At 42.9% G+C, this 15873-nt stretch overlaps 1 protein-coding gene across 1 annotated transcript in view; it reads right to left on the reverse strand.

Annotated features, from left to right (window-relative positions):
• AFF3 (ALF transcription elongation factor 3) overlaps nt 1–15873 on the reverse strand; it is a 332349-nt gene that overhangs the window by 96498 nt on the left and 219978 nt on the right. Inside the window, exon 8 of the mRNA XM_054813187.1 lies at nt 3548–3599. Within this exon, the coding sequence (XP_054669162.1) occupies nt 3548–3599 (52 nt within the window). The remainder of the gene's footprint in view (nt 1–3547; nt 3600–15873) is intronic.

A 15873-nucleotide genomic window follows, 5' to 3' on the forward strand; every position in this document is an offset into this window, starting at 1 on the left:
AAAAATATGTTAGATTATTATTCCATGTATGCGTACCAGTCAGTTAATTTATTTGGCTATTGATTGACGTGAATTGTACAAATGATGCCAGGGATCTTTTTTCCCCTTAAAGGAACTACTTTCTATTAGAAAATGTTCATATTGTAAAAGGACAAGTAGGGGGGGGAAGAAGAGAATTGTTCATATTACAATTGACAATCTCCTTTTAATATTTCACCCAAGACTGATTTAAGTTATCCAGTGACCTCTGCGGAGAAGAGCAGGGTACTATAATGGGGGCTGTTTCATGTGCTATGCCACACTTCAAGGAACCAAAAGGCAATAACCACTACAATTCAGTACTCCGAACAATCTTAAGTACAATTTTGACATCTTCATGCTACAAAGCCTCAGATGCTTTCTGGGAGAGATGATGATGAAATTATTACTCTATGTGTTATAAATCAAAATGAATTGGCTCTTTAACTTGCAGATTTATGTTAACTACCTTGGTATCTGTTAATTGCATGCTCTTCAGATATTGATTGGGGATTAAAAAGTATATTTTCTTCAATCTGTATGATGTAAAATATGCCAACAGGAAATTTTCCCTTTGCATATTAGATCCTATGATCACTGCCTGTAAAATTAAAACGATCAGTTTAAATGGATAAACTATGCTCATTAAAGAGGAAAAATACATTTATGTAATTAAAATTAAGAGACTAATATGTGTGGATAATGTAATTACTGTGGGTGCACACACACTCAGCTCAAACCCAGCCTCTTTTGCCTCTTCCAGGTCTGTGAATCTCACTACCTTAACTGCTGATGGGGAGGGAAGGGTTGGGAATGCCTTGCCCACTGCAGGTCCTGACGCTCTTAATCATGCTTCTATCTTGCATTTGGCGCCCTTCATCCATGGCTCACGTTCCCTGGGTCGGTCATAGCCCTCCGAATACCAGCCCTGGACGTGTGGGAGCACCTGTCCCCCTTCGCGCCGCTTCCACACTTCCCATTCACTGCTCGGCGATTTCAGACACAAACACAAAATCTCCTCCGAAGTTATCAAAGTCTTTCCCCTAAACTTCCCTGCTTAGAAATTAGCAAAATGAAAAGCTTCCCAGTTCTGGTACCACCCACCTTCAGCTCTTTCAGAAACTGGACTACTTAAATGAGTCTGATGGCTCAAAGGTTAATGAATTACATAAAGAATATATGGGAATCACTCATGTACTGTTCCTATCCCTTTATCTCTGATTTCTTTCTTTCCTGTTCCCGAGCTCAGGAGGAGATCTGAGATTAAAGAGCCTCAGAATTAGGAAGTAGAAGGAAACGGGTTCTCCCACTGACACTTAGACACAGATCCATGTTGTAATCTGGATATTTATTGGCAGAGGGGTCTGTGTGGTTCTTTTTTGGGCCTATATCCTGCTAGGTAGATGGAAACGTAGTGTTTTGTTTATCCAGCAGGCATATTTATTTTGGATTGTTCGGCAAGCAAACTTGCAGGTCTCAGCTGAGGTTCTGCAATGCATTTCATATAGCAGGAGCCAGCCTGTGCCTCCAGGAGATTTTTATCTGTACAATCAAGTTAGAAAAAATGGTGACGAGGAAAGGGGACCAAGCCACAAAGTAATTGCCAAAGGTTGCTCACGCTAGAGCCTGTGATGATTAGAAGTGAGTAATGGGATCTATCTCAGCTCTCATGCACGGGTGGCAAACTCTGCCTTGGCTCTGCAGAGCTTGTTTGAGCACCGAGGAGAAAGACCCAGGCTTTATCAGCTGTACCTTAAAGCTCTGGTTACTGAGCGAAGACCTTGCTGAGCAATCCAAGCACGTGAAAGATATTAATAGCTGTAAGTGGTAGCGCTAAACCGAAGGTACCATGTATGCACGCCCAAACGGCAGTACTTTTCCACTACCCCTTCTTTGTCTAAATCAACTAATGTTCTTTTATTTCCTGCACGACATACATTCACACGTCTTTTTCTGCTTTTTATAAAGCAACAGAATTTCAGTGCTCGGGCTCTACCAGCCTGTTCTATGGTGATATCTGTTATGCAGGATCCCATCTCCCTTCCTACCAGAAGGACAAGCCACCTCTCCCGACCGCTGGCTCTCCCCTCCCCTACCTCCCAGCCCCTCACTGCAAGCACCACGGCATCTTGGTGTGCTATTGTTATTCTTCAGACATCCCTTCCATCCCTCACTTTAGTTTGCCCTACGCTGTCTATGTGCTGTATTTTAAACTATCTAGACAAGCAGGAAGAGTAATTAAATGTGAAGTGTTTCAGGATGAAATACATTAAACAAAAAGAAATTGTATAAATATGTAAATAATTGATCCATGTGCTGAATCTTCTTAACACCAAGAAGCTTTGCTCAAAATAGATAAAATAATGTTTTAGTACAAATATTAAAAGGTTTTGATTTACCTGTTGTTTGGAATATATTGTAAAATATGGACTTTTAATAACAAGAGTTAAAGAAAACCCTGGAAAAGCTTCGTGCCTACATACCTAGAATTATTTGTCTATGATCCCGAATTTCAGAAGTCTAGTTAGCTCCAATTACCTTTGACTGAAATAATCACATCTGAAACCCATGTTATAGCCAGGTCCAGATCCATCTGTGAGATGCAAACAGAGGTAGTACTGCCCTCACATGCTCCGGTGAAGGCACGGGACATGCATTTTAGCACAAGAAGGAAGGGAAGTGGCTCTTGCCCTCTCAGCCCCAACCACATCATCCATGCCAGTACACCGGGAAGGAGAGAGCGTGTGATAGCACCGCTTGGCAACGAGGCGCTCGGCCGTCCATGGGAAAGTCAAGATCCTGCCCTATTCTAGTGAGTACTTAATCATTTAGACAAAGCACAGCAATGCTTTAAGGAAAAACTGGGAGACACCTCCTCCCGCCAACAAAACCCAGCTCTCCTGACAGATGGAAAACTTTGGGCTGACATATCTGCTCCCAGCCAGGTAGTTTGGGGTCATTAAAACCCAGGAAAGTGCCCTAATAGCTGTGTTATGGAGTGAACCAAATGCACAGCCAAGGCTTTCTCTCAGCTGTTGTTAGCTTTCTTAGCATGCAATGGGCCACGCACAGAACGGACTGAAAACGCTCGCAGGAGAGGCGAGGGCTGGGGGGGTGCCAGCGAGGCTCCAGGCAGGTAAGAGGTGAGCAGCCCAGCAGCTAATCCCCCGGGCTCGCTCGTGCCTGCAAGGTTTGGCCTGAACCTTTAATCCAGAATTCCTGTTTCTCCCCTCCTTGGCTGCTTTTTAAAACAAAACAAATTCAAATCAGAAAGAGACTGATACAAAAACCTTCTGGGTCGCATCAGGGTAATAAATCAAGAGCAACTGCAGACTGTTCCCCACCAATACAGCAGTTAGCACACGCGGGCTGGCTCCGAGCAGCAACATCTGTTACTCCAGTTACAGTACTGCCATGTATTTTGATAACCTTTATGTATGTTTTGAAAAAGCATTAGCAAAATATTTGCAGTAGCTCAGTCTCGACATGAAACATGCTACAAGTGATATGTTAGTTGTCTGGTTCTTACCTGGTCATTCTCTTCTTCGTCGCTGCTTAACTTGAGGTCATCTTCTAGCATTCTGGAAAGCAAGCAGTAGAATAAATTATAATTTACCAAAATGCTTTAGATCTGATGTTTTCGCTGAGCTACTGTAAACATTTAATAATTTAAATAGAAAGAAAATATATTTTAGCCCAGTAACTCTGTAGATGTGACTCTTTCTTTGTAATTTTTTCTTATCCAGTTGCTATCAACTAACTTCTTAATTCATTTCCTACTATTACTGCCTAAGGGAAAATGTTTACTAGAGTAATAATGGATTTTGCAAAGATTCTTGTTATTACAATCACTGACAAACAATTTTTATATGCTAAAAATAATATTTTTGATGCTGACAGGTCAGTAGTCTCTCTGAAAGGAAAATTTTGCTCCATTTGGCTTTGAGCTTACAAAACAGAAGTAGATATTTACACTGGCAGTACTGCAGCAAAAAATAAGATTCAGTGATGTTTCCCAAAGGCCATTTTTACTTTATTGCATGTTTGATGTAAAATTGACATTGACTGAAACAATTAAAACTAAAATATATTGTCTCAGTGCACAAAAGTATCCACAAGGATTTCACTGTTATATAAACATAGAAAATAACGCATCTTTTCTAATGGGGATTTCATCTTCCCTTCCCATATCCTTTCCTCAACTTGCTTAAACTGGCTTACAAAGAAGGGGAGTTTGTTTCTACCTCCATGCATTTTTTTTACAAGCTAGGGTTAAGTAACCAGCAGTTAAAGGAATTGAAGAGGTGCAAAGCTTTCCCCCAGTGCTTGAAAGGTCTTCAAGAATGGGACCTATTTTTAAAAAAACGCCTCTGTAATAATAATAATAATAATTCAGAAAGTTGCTAATTTTTCTTGCGTTCTGGGAAAAGAGAATCTGTAATTTCATCTCGACTCCAGAAGAAAGCTTGGTGAGCAATTCAAACACATCCTGTGACGTGGGTGGTCCCCGGAGTGTAAATATATCAAGAAGACATATGTAGTAATTTCAAACCACCTCCTTGTACTTGTGCCTAGATCTTCCAAGAGCGTGCCTGAAAAGCGTGACTCTTACATGGGCGACATGGTGTGCCATGACTTAAAAGAGCACCAAGTGCCTAAGCTTCTAGCTCTACCTACAGTCCCTGCCTGCTGCTGCCATCACAGCTGCTTCCCCATTTCCCCGCAGTACCTTTCGGGTAACGTAGGTGTATAAGAACAGGATCGGGGATGAGAGCAGAAACTCCCACTAGTTCACCTCTTAAAGACTCTTGTCTTGCCTTTTTCCCACATTTCCTTCTATTTGTGCCAAGATTTTTCCTCTGTAAAACCAACGTATCAAGTTCAGCAAAATCTCATTGTAACACAGACACCTCAAATATATAGGACACCCGTTGAGTTAGAGGGACTTGACAATCTCACAGCACGACTTGCCTGCGTTTTATCAGGAAATATGTCCACAGGCAGGAAAAAGCTCGCTCTGCCATCTCCTGAGTCAGCAAAAACTCCGGTGGCCGTATCGATGCAGCCACTGGCCAAGCTAACAAGCCCTGCTGAGAAGTGGGCAAATGGGACAGGTACGAATGACACAGGATATAGCTCCTAGGAGCTAAAATATGTCAGGGAGGCAAAGCTTTCTGTAAACATTGCAAGATCCACACTGGCTTTGGATCCCACCACTTACAGGGACCCAAACAATCTTACAATTGCTCATTTTTATTACTTAGATCTGTTCAGGGCATCCCTGAGAAAACAGTGCTTGAAAATAGCTCAGATCTGGGATTGGGCACTCGGTAATGAAATGTGATGAAATCTGCACCAATAGTGATTTAATCAGAGAGAGGTGCTTATTGTGCCAAAAGCAGAGCGCCCAGGGCATCACTGCCTGCTCTCCCTTGAGTTTGCATGCGTGAATTTCTGCTAGTGAGGTGGTAGATAAGTACGTTATTTTAGATTTAGCAATTGAAATGGAAGCTGGAAAATCAAAAGCATATAATGAAATGTTCTAGGTAGCTCTACGTATTTATTAGTGTCCTGGCTTTTTGTATCAACATAAAAAAAAAAAGTGTATTGTGAGTCTGTGATTAGAAGTAACTATTATGCTTTGAAGCTGTCAGGTTGTGTGGGGGTGTGAGTGGAGCTAAGGTGAGGCATCAGGATTGCAAGCAGGAACCATCCACACAAAAGGAACAAGAAACTGCAGTGCTGGCCCATCAACCTCTCCTTGCTTGTATGTTTTAGCCCGTCTTTATTTTCCCTGTCTGTTTCTCATTTCAGAAGTGCTGCTCTCCAAGAAAAGCACTGCCTGCCCGGGGCTCGCGGCCCCTTTTGGAACTACCGTCAGCATACAAACAATTTCCTGACGCTGGGGATAGGAAAAAACAGGTCATCATAAAATGCTTGCTTGCTTGCTTTTTTTCCCTAGAGTGGGATCAGGCCTGCCTGATCCCTGTATTTGTCACAAGGATGTATCAGGTTAAGGCAGCTTGCCAGTGTAGAGATCTACCTTGTAAGGGCAGGAGCTGTGCAGGTATAACCTCCATGCCTAAAAGTCTTCACTGATTCCCCGACTGCTTTCACTGCCAAGTGAGCCCCTCAGACCTGATCTACAAAGCTATAACTAGAGCTGGACACGCTGTCACCAGTGACTTCAGCTTCACCCACCAGCAGTCCCGGAGAGGGAGGCTCTTTGGACACCGGGGAGCTCTCAAAGCCCAGGCTGAAGCACACCCTGGATGAGGAGGAGGCATTTGTGTTAGAGGGACTCCAGTTTGCAGTAAGCGTCTTAAGGAAGGTAGATCAATTTTGAGCCTGGATGCTTTAAGGAACGCTCCTCCTTGACAGCTCATCTCCATCACAACAATGATGGTGGTTAAGAGAAAAAGTCTGTTACTGGACCAGCAAACCCCACTTGAAGGGAGGGAGTAGAGAAGAGAAGAAAAATACTCGAACCTCACAAGAGGCATTATGTTAATTTGTAATTTATCTGAATAGCGCTTTGGCACAGATTCAGCTCAGAATGAGCTTTGGTACACCCTATGTTAGCAAAGCACTTCATGTTTAAATCAATGCCTGCTTGGGATGGAATTTCTTTATGTATTCTGGCAAACTAGTACAAGGACGGACGGACAAACACATACAAGCTCATGTGCAAACACAGCCTTTTAAACACAGCCTATCTATAGCTATTTCCTATAACACCTTTTTCATAATACACAAAATCCAGGCCAGGAAGTGACATCATCCATGGGATCAAAGATTTTTCAAAATGGATTTGGCTTTGATGTAAAAAGATAAGTAAATATAATTTTGCAAACAAAAGCTAGAAAAATGAAGTGGTACTCAAAGTGGCTCTGAAAAACACACACCACCACTTAGGGCTCCTGCACTTGAAAAGAGTGCGTACGGTCAGGAAGTTACTTTGCAGAACCTAATTACACATTTTTAGTGAAATCTCCGCAAGGTCGCGGAGGCAGTGAGGGGTGGGAGGCTCAGGCGGGAGCGCTCACTGCACTCTAATTAATGCATTTGTTCCTTTCTCTGCAAAGAACATGACAGGTAGAGACATAGTGAAAGGAAATGAGGATGAGTTTGGGATGTTGAGAAATGCCTCAGCAAAGCAACTGGTTTCTTTCTCCAGTAATCAATTAAGGGGTTGCAGCTGGGGGCACTGGGCCACTCCGTCACCGTGGGAATGCAGAAAAACACACAGAAAGCAGAGGGCATCGATATCCAGTATCTGCCAATACCAATGTGACTGCATGTCCAAATCTCCTACACAGTTTATTGGAAAGCCTGACCTCTTTCATCTGGGGGCTGCTCACTGTGTTGGTGCAGTAGGCTGCTGGGGGGGGTGACCATGTGGGGCACTGCAGGGGATTCTGTGGGACTCCTGCTCATCCCAGCATGCTGAAGGGCCAGGAGATGCTCCTGGTCAAAAGTACCTGGGGTTTGAGATGGGAGGTCATCATGGGCTGCCTGGGAACCACCTTGATCAAAGGGAATGGTTAAGTTGAGACTTGCAGTCTCACTGTTTTGTCTGTCTTTTCTCCTGATTTGTTGTTGCTGGAAAGTCAATTCCCAAGCAAGGATTATCTTCAGCCCCAGCCAGAGTCCAGGGGATAGCAGAAAGACATCTGGTTTCTCCTCTGGGAAGTAACATCAAGTTTCAAGTGTGAGGGTACAGCCTGCACCCAGGCCAGAGATTTTTGGGTTTGAAGGAACTGGACAAGAAAGAGGTGCTGAGGAAGGAAATGTCGATGGTGCAGTGTCTGAAGGAGGTGTGCTTCAACAGCCAGTTGGGAATCAATTGCAACTTCTAATATCTGAACCCAGTCTGAGACCCTTCCAGTGTAGCCCTGCTTAGGAGGATATCTATTTTCTTCCAGGGTGAAGACACATCCCATCCAGCAGTTACCCTTCACACCTGCTGGTGCACACAAAAGGGTCACTTTGACCTCTGATGCATTTCGCATTCCTTGGCCTAATGAATTCTTTCCTTCCCCCCTGCAAATTACTTATTGAGGTGTTAAACTCAAAAAATGCCTCTGAGGTTTTGTTTTGGGATTAGAGAGATTCTCTTTTGACAAGTAAATCAAAGGACAAGAGAAGAGGCCCTGAAGATTCTCAAGAGGGGTTATGAAAACGAGGGGCAAAACCTTCCTTGCGTCCCTCTGCCAATGGTTTGCAAGCCTTGAGCACAAATGTACGTACATTGCAATTGTCATTTAAATAAATTCAGAAGTCACCATCTTTGCAATTTGTGAAAGATCTCATGAATGTGCTAATCTGATCAAGTATATTGTTCCATTTTGATGCTAGGCAGCGTCTCAGTCAGAATACCGTGTTTATTACAGACTTTTGTGATTTCTGCTCATTATGTAGGAAAGGAACTTCAGTAGTGGAAAAATACTTTGATTTTAGCTGAAGAGGAACCCCACAAAGCAAAGAGTTGTGATGAAATATGAAAATCAGGTAACTGAGTGCTCATTCGAGTTTATGCCACCATAATGTTTCACCTGAATGAGACTGGTTTTGGAAAATTATCTTATTTTTTAATGCACAATGTTGACATTTTATTTTCTTTCCCATAAATGCATACTGACCTTTCAAGAACTGGACATTAGTTTCAATTTTACCAGAAACCCAGAAAGAAAATAGATATTATTCTAAGTAGCAGTATGCTAGAAGGCTCTCTCACTGGGTCCAGATGTTTGAAGTCACAATTGATGCGCTGATACAAGAGAAGAAAAGTATTGCTTCATGTTGTAGAAAAACAAAACAAAACCTTCCTGGAGGCACAACACTGTGCAAGACCTTTAACTCTTCTTCCAAGCAAAATGAGAGAGAACGCCAGGTGGGAATCTGCCATTCCTATCCAGACTGTGCCCTTATGTTACTGGGATTATTTCAGCTACTAGTGCTCACGTACGTAATGTGATTTAAGCTCCAATAAGACAAATGTACGTTCAATTTTTGGTTGCTTTCAAAAAGAGAAGTGCAAGCAAAAATATGCCTGATAAGAAGTATGAAGAATTCATAAGAAACAGATGAAGATGTTTCCTTCCATTAAAAAAAAAAAAAAAAGAAAAAAAAAGGAGAAACTAATGTTGTTGCTATTACCTTGGTTACCTGCACATAACAGATGGCTAGTTATATTTGCTACTTACCTACAGCCAAAACAGTTATTTCAAATAGCTTTCTTTACTAATCCTAAATATAGGAGTAGCTGTTTTTATACAGTAGTAAATTTTAATTAATTAGATTCTGATTGCTGAAATTATTTTTCACTTCAGTGCTATAACTGATGCAAATGTTTCACTTTAAAAAAGCTCATGCATTTATATTATCTGAAAAGTGTAGTGTTTATTTGTGTTTTATACAAAATAAAGTCAAAAGCTTATGGGTTGAGGTAAACAACTAGATCAAGAGGGTATTTTATAAATACTGTAATAGAGCTTTCAGCAGGCTTGTAATACCTCTGCAAGTACTACTTGCAGCATCTAAAATTCGCTCTGAATATACGACGTCTAAGTTGTAAAACCCCTCAACAAACAGTTTGTGCAAGTTCTGCTACACAGAAACATGTAGGAAAACATGATTATACAGAATACCATCAAATCTAATTAAAAACAGAGGAAGAAGGCCAGTAAAATCAGGCTGGTGAAATATTAATGTACTTAATGCTGGAATGAAGCATATATATCAATGTGAGATTTAATTCCAGAGTGTAGAATTCAAATGCCTGAAAAATGGACTCAGTCTATAGAAATAGAATTAGCAATTCCAATAAAAAATAGATGCTCTGAAGGAAAAGTTTTCTGTCCTTGGCTTGAATCCATCTAGGCTGGTCTACACCGCTCTCCAAAACCATTTAAACCGGCTAAATGCTCTGCTAAATTCCCATTACGCTGAGGGTCTCATTAGAAATGCAAGGCAGACCTCTCCGAGTGATACAGCCATTACTCTCTCCTACGAGCAGAAGTTGAAATAAGGTTTCCTCCACCGCAGCTGCCCCGGTGAGCGACTGCGTTTGCCCCGGGTGACGTTTTCCCCCTTTAAAGAAAGGGAGAATGAATGCAGTTGAATCACACCCTGAATTTTCTAACTCGCTGGCAGGGTGGCAAGGAAAGCGCCACTCGGTCCGCAGCGCTTCCCTGAGAACAGCGTTTGGGCAGAAGGACCCAGACCGACTCCTTAAAAATGGGAGAAATTCTTCAGAAAAGCGGGGGAACGAACCCGTGTGAGCCCACTCCCTGTGCAAGGAAGCCACCTAAAAACGCACGAATGCTCAGAGAGAGGGAAGAGTGATGAGTGACGTACCGGCGGCTCATGCCTAAGCACCAGCCTAAGTAGTCCAATCACTCTGAGGACTTAGCAAAGTTTCATGGCTAATCACGCTCTGCGTGACAGGAGGAAACACATTTGGGGAGTAAAAGTTTTGAATGCGCTGCTCGCAATTTTCCAATCCATTTCTTGCCTCCCTGCCCCTGTTCCCCCCAGGCTCTCTGGGTGTGATTAGCAGTTATTTACTAACTCTCTCCCTCTGATTTCCTAGCAATTGCTGATGCTGCCATCTACAAAATATTCATTTCAAATTGCAAAATGAAATAAGAGTGCATGAACTGCGCTACCGCCTTGTGTGTCAGCTGTTGTGGCAGAAATCTTGGGGAATTTAATGTGTCTGAGACAGAACTGCCACTGCCAAGTCTCCCCACTGAAGGTGCAGCGTCTGATTTTGTACTTAACGATTATTTCCTTACAAATAGCCTCTTTCTGCCTAATCTCCAGCATTACAAGCATCTGTCCTCACGCTGGAGTCATCATCCCACACATTTTTATTCTCGTGCTCCCTTGCAGATGACTGCAGTCATCAGTATTATGCTGACCGTTCATTTAGCAACGTTTCATACCCGAGGCTGCAGTGGTGTTTATCCCTATCTTGCTGGTCGGGTGAGGGAAATGAGATCGTTTAGGCTAGAGGTTCTCAAGTTCTGCTGCGCCGAAATGAGAAGTGCCTCGTATCATCAAAGCGATGGGGAAAGCGGCAGCTGCGTGTCGCTGGGTGATCCCCCGGGCCCTGCCGCGCACGCCAGAGGCTCGCAGCATCTCCCTGTGCCGGGGCATCCGGCTGGTGCTGCCCCCCCAGCTGCCTGCTCACCTCCATCCCTCAAGCGCTTTCAGAGTTTGCAGCTTCCCAGGGTAAAGTACCCACTTAAAAACAGAGTCAGGAGGACTTTCCTTGTTCTGAGATATACAACTTCATGTTGGTTTCTTTCAAGCCTCCTTTGTTTAAATGAGGCCGAATTAGTAAATTATTCAGACTATTTGATAACGTGCTCTATCCTCGCTGGTTCTTTTTCTGTCATCCTCCACAAAGTTTTCCCATCGGTGAATATAATTTCCTCCCACACCCTAGCTAGCAACGCCGGGTCTCCTACTCATCCCTGTACAGCCGCTCACCAGCATGCCCCTTTGGCCAGGATCCCTCGCTGGCATGACCTTCAGAACTGGCTAAAGCTAAGATATTTTTAATTTGCACTTAATTGATATCGTATGCAATACATTTTTAAAGCCTTACAAAGGTCTATTACAGCTTCATTAGTGACTTTACGAACCAAAGTTGCCAGCTCCTCACAGAATGAAATCAACTTTGGTTGATAAGAACTTACATTTCTTTCCTTGAAAGTAAAACACTGAATGCCTGTAACTGTGCTCCTATCCTTCAGTTCCTTAGTGGAATTAAAGGAACCCTGTCCGGGCTCCCTCCAAACTTTGTGTGGCAAAGGCGACCTGTCCTTAAACTTTCTGCCTTGGCCTTTTGGCGCGTTGCACAGCATTAGCTGTTTCCTGGGCTTCACCCCACGTTTCAAGGTACATCACAAATGACCCTCGGATTTTGCTAGCCAGTGGCCTTCACAGCTATAAGGTAGTGTGAAAGATCTGAGGCTTATGGATACTAGTATCTAGGGTAACTGATTTTAAATAATTTATTCTCTCATAGACACTGTTCAGCTTCCTGTCTGTCTACTAGGCACCCTGCTTTTTCTCATATAAAAAAAATATTTATTGACTCTAGTATTATTAACAGCTTTAATATTTCCAGCTAATAAGGGGCTATTGCTAGATTTTTTAAATCGTTGTCGTTCTTTATATACTTGAAGAAAATCCTTACTCTCGTTGTCATTAAACTTTCCTCTGGTATCCTCCACTCCTTTTATCCATATTCAGTATTTATAATTTCTCTTTTAGAGATTGATTGTTATCTTCCCCTTTCATGTTACATGTATTTTATATTTAATTTCTATTGCACAGATTGCTTTTTCATTTCTAATTGCTACTTTTACTTCACCACTGAAGCTGAGCTAGCTTTCAGCAAAGTTGGGTTTTTCCTTGACTGTGCAAATGCAATCTTCTGCTAACCTACAAGCTCTGCTTAAAAATTTACTAACTTCCTTGTTTCTAGGTTTTTTTTACCCCATCAACTTCTGGTCAACAATTTCTTCCACTTGGGGTATCAGCCTTTCCTTGTTGGGGCTCTCCTTTATTTGTCCATATAATATGGACAAATTATATCCATTTGGATATAATAAAATCATGATCTAGTTCCCAGGCAACCATGTGCTTCCCATCTAGTGACCGACTGATCTTTATTCAAGGCGGGGATGAGCACGTCTGGTGAAATGTCCTCAGTGCTAGAAAAGCGCTACAAAGCCCATCCACAAACTTGATTTTAATTTAATGCCCGGCCATGCTGGACCTCTGGTGATACCTTCAAAACAAAGACCTCTGATGTCCGTCTGATGAATCTGCCTTTGCTTTACAGATCGGTGCCAATGGAGAAGCTCCATCCCCTCCTGTACCTGGGGCTGGTATTCAATGATATTCTGGCTCTGGGATACAGAAAAAGATTCTTCGATATCCCCAGCCGGAGCTTCTCATGCCAATCCAGGCTACACGAGGGGAGGAACAGGCTAATTCGGTCCCTCCCGATGGCACACACCTGACAGGCAGATACAGAGAGGCTGTTGCAGAATATATATATATATATATATATGGCACTGAGCGGTGGGACAGCAACATATGGGAACTATACCTCCACCATAACCTCATGAGCTCCAGCCAGTAGAAGCACGGCTGTGAAAAACACACCAGGACCCCCAAAGTTTTCAGCATTTCCTTTTAAATACTTTTCCTAGCCATTTCCTGGAAAGCCACTATATGTATTTTACTCGGTCCCGTCTGCAATACTTATAGCTTCATTTAGTTTTAATATAGTTATAAATGGGCTGTAGCGGCCTGCTTCTTTTAATAACTAAGTAAATGAAACCCTGTCTGTAATAATAAATGAACCATCCATCTGGGAGGCCTCCAGTAAAAATTTCAACAGGTATTTATTGCTCCTTTATGTAAACAGTACTCTGGACAATACAAGTGATTATACTCTCTGTCAGCCCTGTCAGGAAGGAGACAGTATAGTTTTGGATGAGGTTCCATAGCGTACACACTGAATTTACAGGTTTATTTGACTAGATGGAGACAAAATGATTAAAACAAGCAAATAAACAGACAAGAACCCAGTTGGCTACTGTGAAAGGCAGCATACCATTTCATTTAGAGATATGGGCTGTGAGGATAAAATATAGAAAATTGACAGGTCCGTGGTGCAACAGACTCCTCGCAACCCCGGATGCTTCACAGACACACCCCTAAACAGAACTAACACCGCCCCCCGCCCCCCCCCCCCAGCCTGCAGAAGTGGAAGAGTTTCGCTATAAAATCAACACTATATAGAGACTTTAAAATATATTGTGCCCTCGTAGGTTCTCACGGTACGGAAGAGCAGTGCCTCAGAAGAATCCCCGACTGGGGCGCAAGGGGTGGCAAACCGTGCCATCCATCCCCGGGGGTCATCCCTTTTGCTCACAGACTCTATTGCTCACACACTGGAAAGGGCAATAGAACGACACTTTTGCAGTAATGAAATTTTAATTAAAAAAAATCTCATTGCCAAAATCATCTTCGTGCCACTATTATATTCCGTCTCCTAATTACATACCATTACATTCCGCTATTGTTGAAATAATACGATGTCAGAATATATTGTGAAATAATTAATTCAGTGTGTGGCAAGAAGGAAAAAGAAAAAAAAAAAAAGAAAAGGAACAAGGGGCAGAAAGACCATGAAAGCTCATGTATGGTCAGATTGATGTGCCATCACTTGATGCTGAGAAGCGGGCTGTAGAGAGTTCTGTGCATTAAATATGTAGGGTCTGCTGTGATTTTTGTCAAAATTTCCAGCCATCAGATTTCTGCAGGAATGGGTTTAAATCTCTCCCGTGAGCAGGTTTCCCAGTGCCTTTCATTTGCAGCCAAGTTAGGCATAGGGGAAAAAACGCATTTTTTTTTTTTTCTTTACGAGGCAGACCACAAAAGGAAACCAAAGCTCTTGGCCAAAACGCCAGGCAGCATTCTGCCCCATGGGGTGAACGTATCGCTGCTCATTATGGAAACCTGCACCCTGTCTGCTCGGCTCAGAGAAAGGGGTAGCGCTGCTCCTGAAGGCGCTACCTCCATGGCCAGGGCGTTTCCAACGTTTTTACTAAGCTCAGCACGCTAACGAACTTATTAGGAGATGGTGCATTAGTGATAGCATTCTCTTTCCTCCTCTCTGCTTCTCTTGTGATCACAAGATGCTGAAAGGGGAGAAGCTAATCCCAACGGGGCAGACATCTCCGAATTGACAGCAGTCCCACCAAAATACAGGGGGAGTCGTCAGGTTCTCCTGCGGGTGGGCTGAGGGAGGGAAGGGGCCGCTCAGGTGCTGCAGGGGCAGAGGAACTGGAGGCACCTGGGGCCAGCGCGTGGCCCTGGACTTCACTGCCGAGGGGGGAAAAACACGCGCGAGCTGTGGGAGCGGTGGTCAGCTAATTCCTGAGCTGCGCTGAAGGGATGGGCGCTCACGTGGGATCCTGTTAATTCAAATTGCATTTTGCAGGTCCGGTCAAGGTGTGCGCTCAGGTTGTCCGTGGGCTTCCTGGCACAGACCCTCCGCTGCCCTGGGGTCTGATGGCACCAGGCACTTTGGGCCTGCTTGCTTCACTTTGAGGTAACCCCTTCTAGGAGTTAAAATGGGAAATTCTTCTTCCTTAGAAATAATCTCCTTTGGGCATTGCAACAGCAGAAATGATCGACTGAGGGCTGCTCCTTCAGAGGGAAAAGGCTTTACTTCCAGCATTCAGATCCTGCACGTGCCGTGCAGAAATACACCACCTGGACTGCAATATATATGTATATTTTTTTTGGAAAAAAAAAAAAAAAGTATTTTTTCTTTAAAAAGACTTTTTGGACAAAATTATGAAGTTAGCTCTCAAACAGTAAACCATGCTATATCTCCTTTCCAATGTCTCTTTTTAAATATACACCAGGGAACAACTCTCATAACTCACTCGACACACACTATCTTATGAGTTATAGGTCAGTCTTCTATGCGTAGAGTGTGTGTTGCACTTCTACAGACCATTATGAATTTTCCATCCCTCATCATTCTTATCGTGTCAGAATACCTATTACAAACCCCTGTTTGCAAGAAGGGCTTCTATTTTCCCCTTTCATTTTATCACTGCTCTTAAATTTTCTTCTGGACACTGGCTTGGCATACTGGCAGTACCATGCTGGCAGTTTCTGAGAAAAAGTCATATTCAAAAATCATATGTCAGGGCTGTAATGTCACTTCCAAAGAAATATCCTTTTTTAACTAATAGGAGTAGTGTATAAAAATGAATTAGACACAATTGTATTCTGATTGCCAAATTCTAC

The sequence above is a fragment of the Grus americana genome, chromosome 1, assembly GCF_028858705.1.
Source record: "Grus americana isolate bGruAme1 chromosome 1, bGruAme1.mat, whole genome shotgun sequence".
NCBI classification, from domain to species: Eukaryota; Metazoa; Chordata; class Aves; order Gruiformes; family Gruidae; genus Grus; species Grus americana.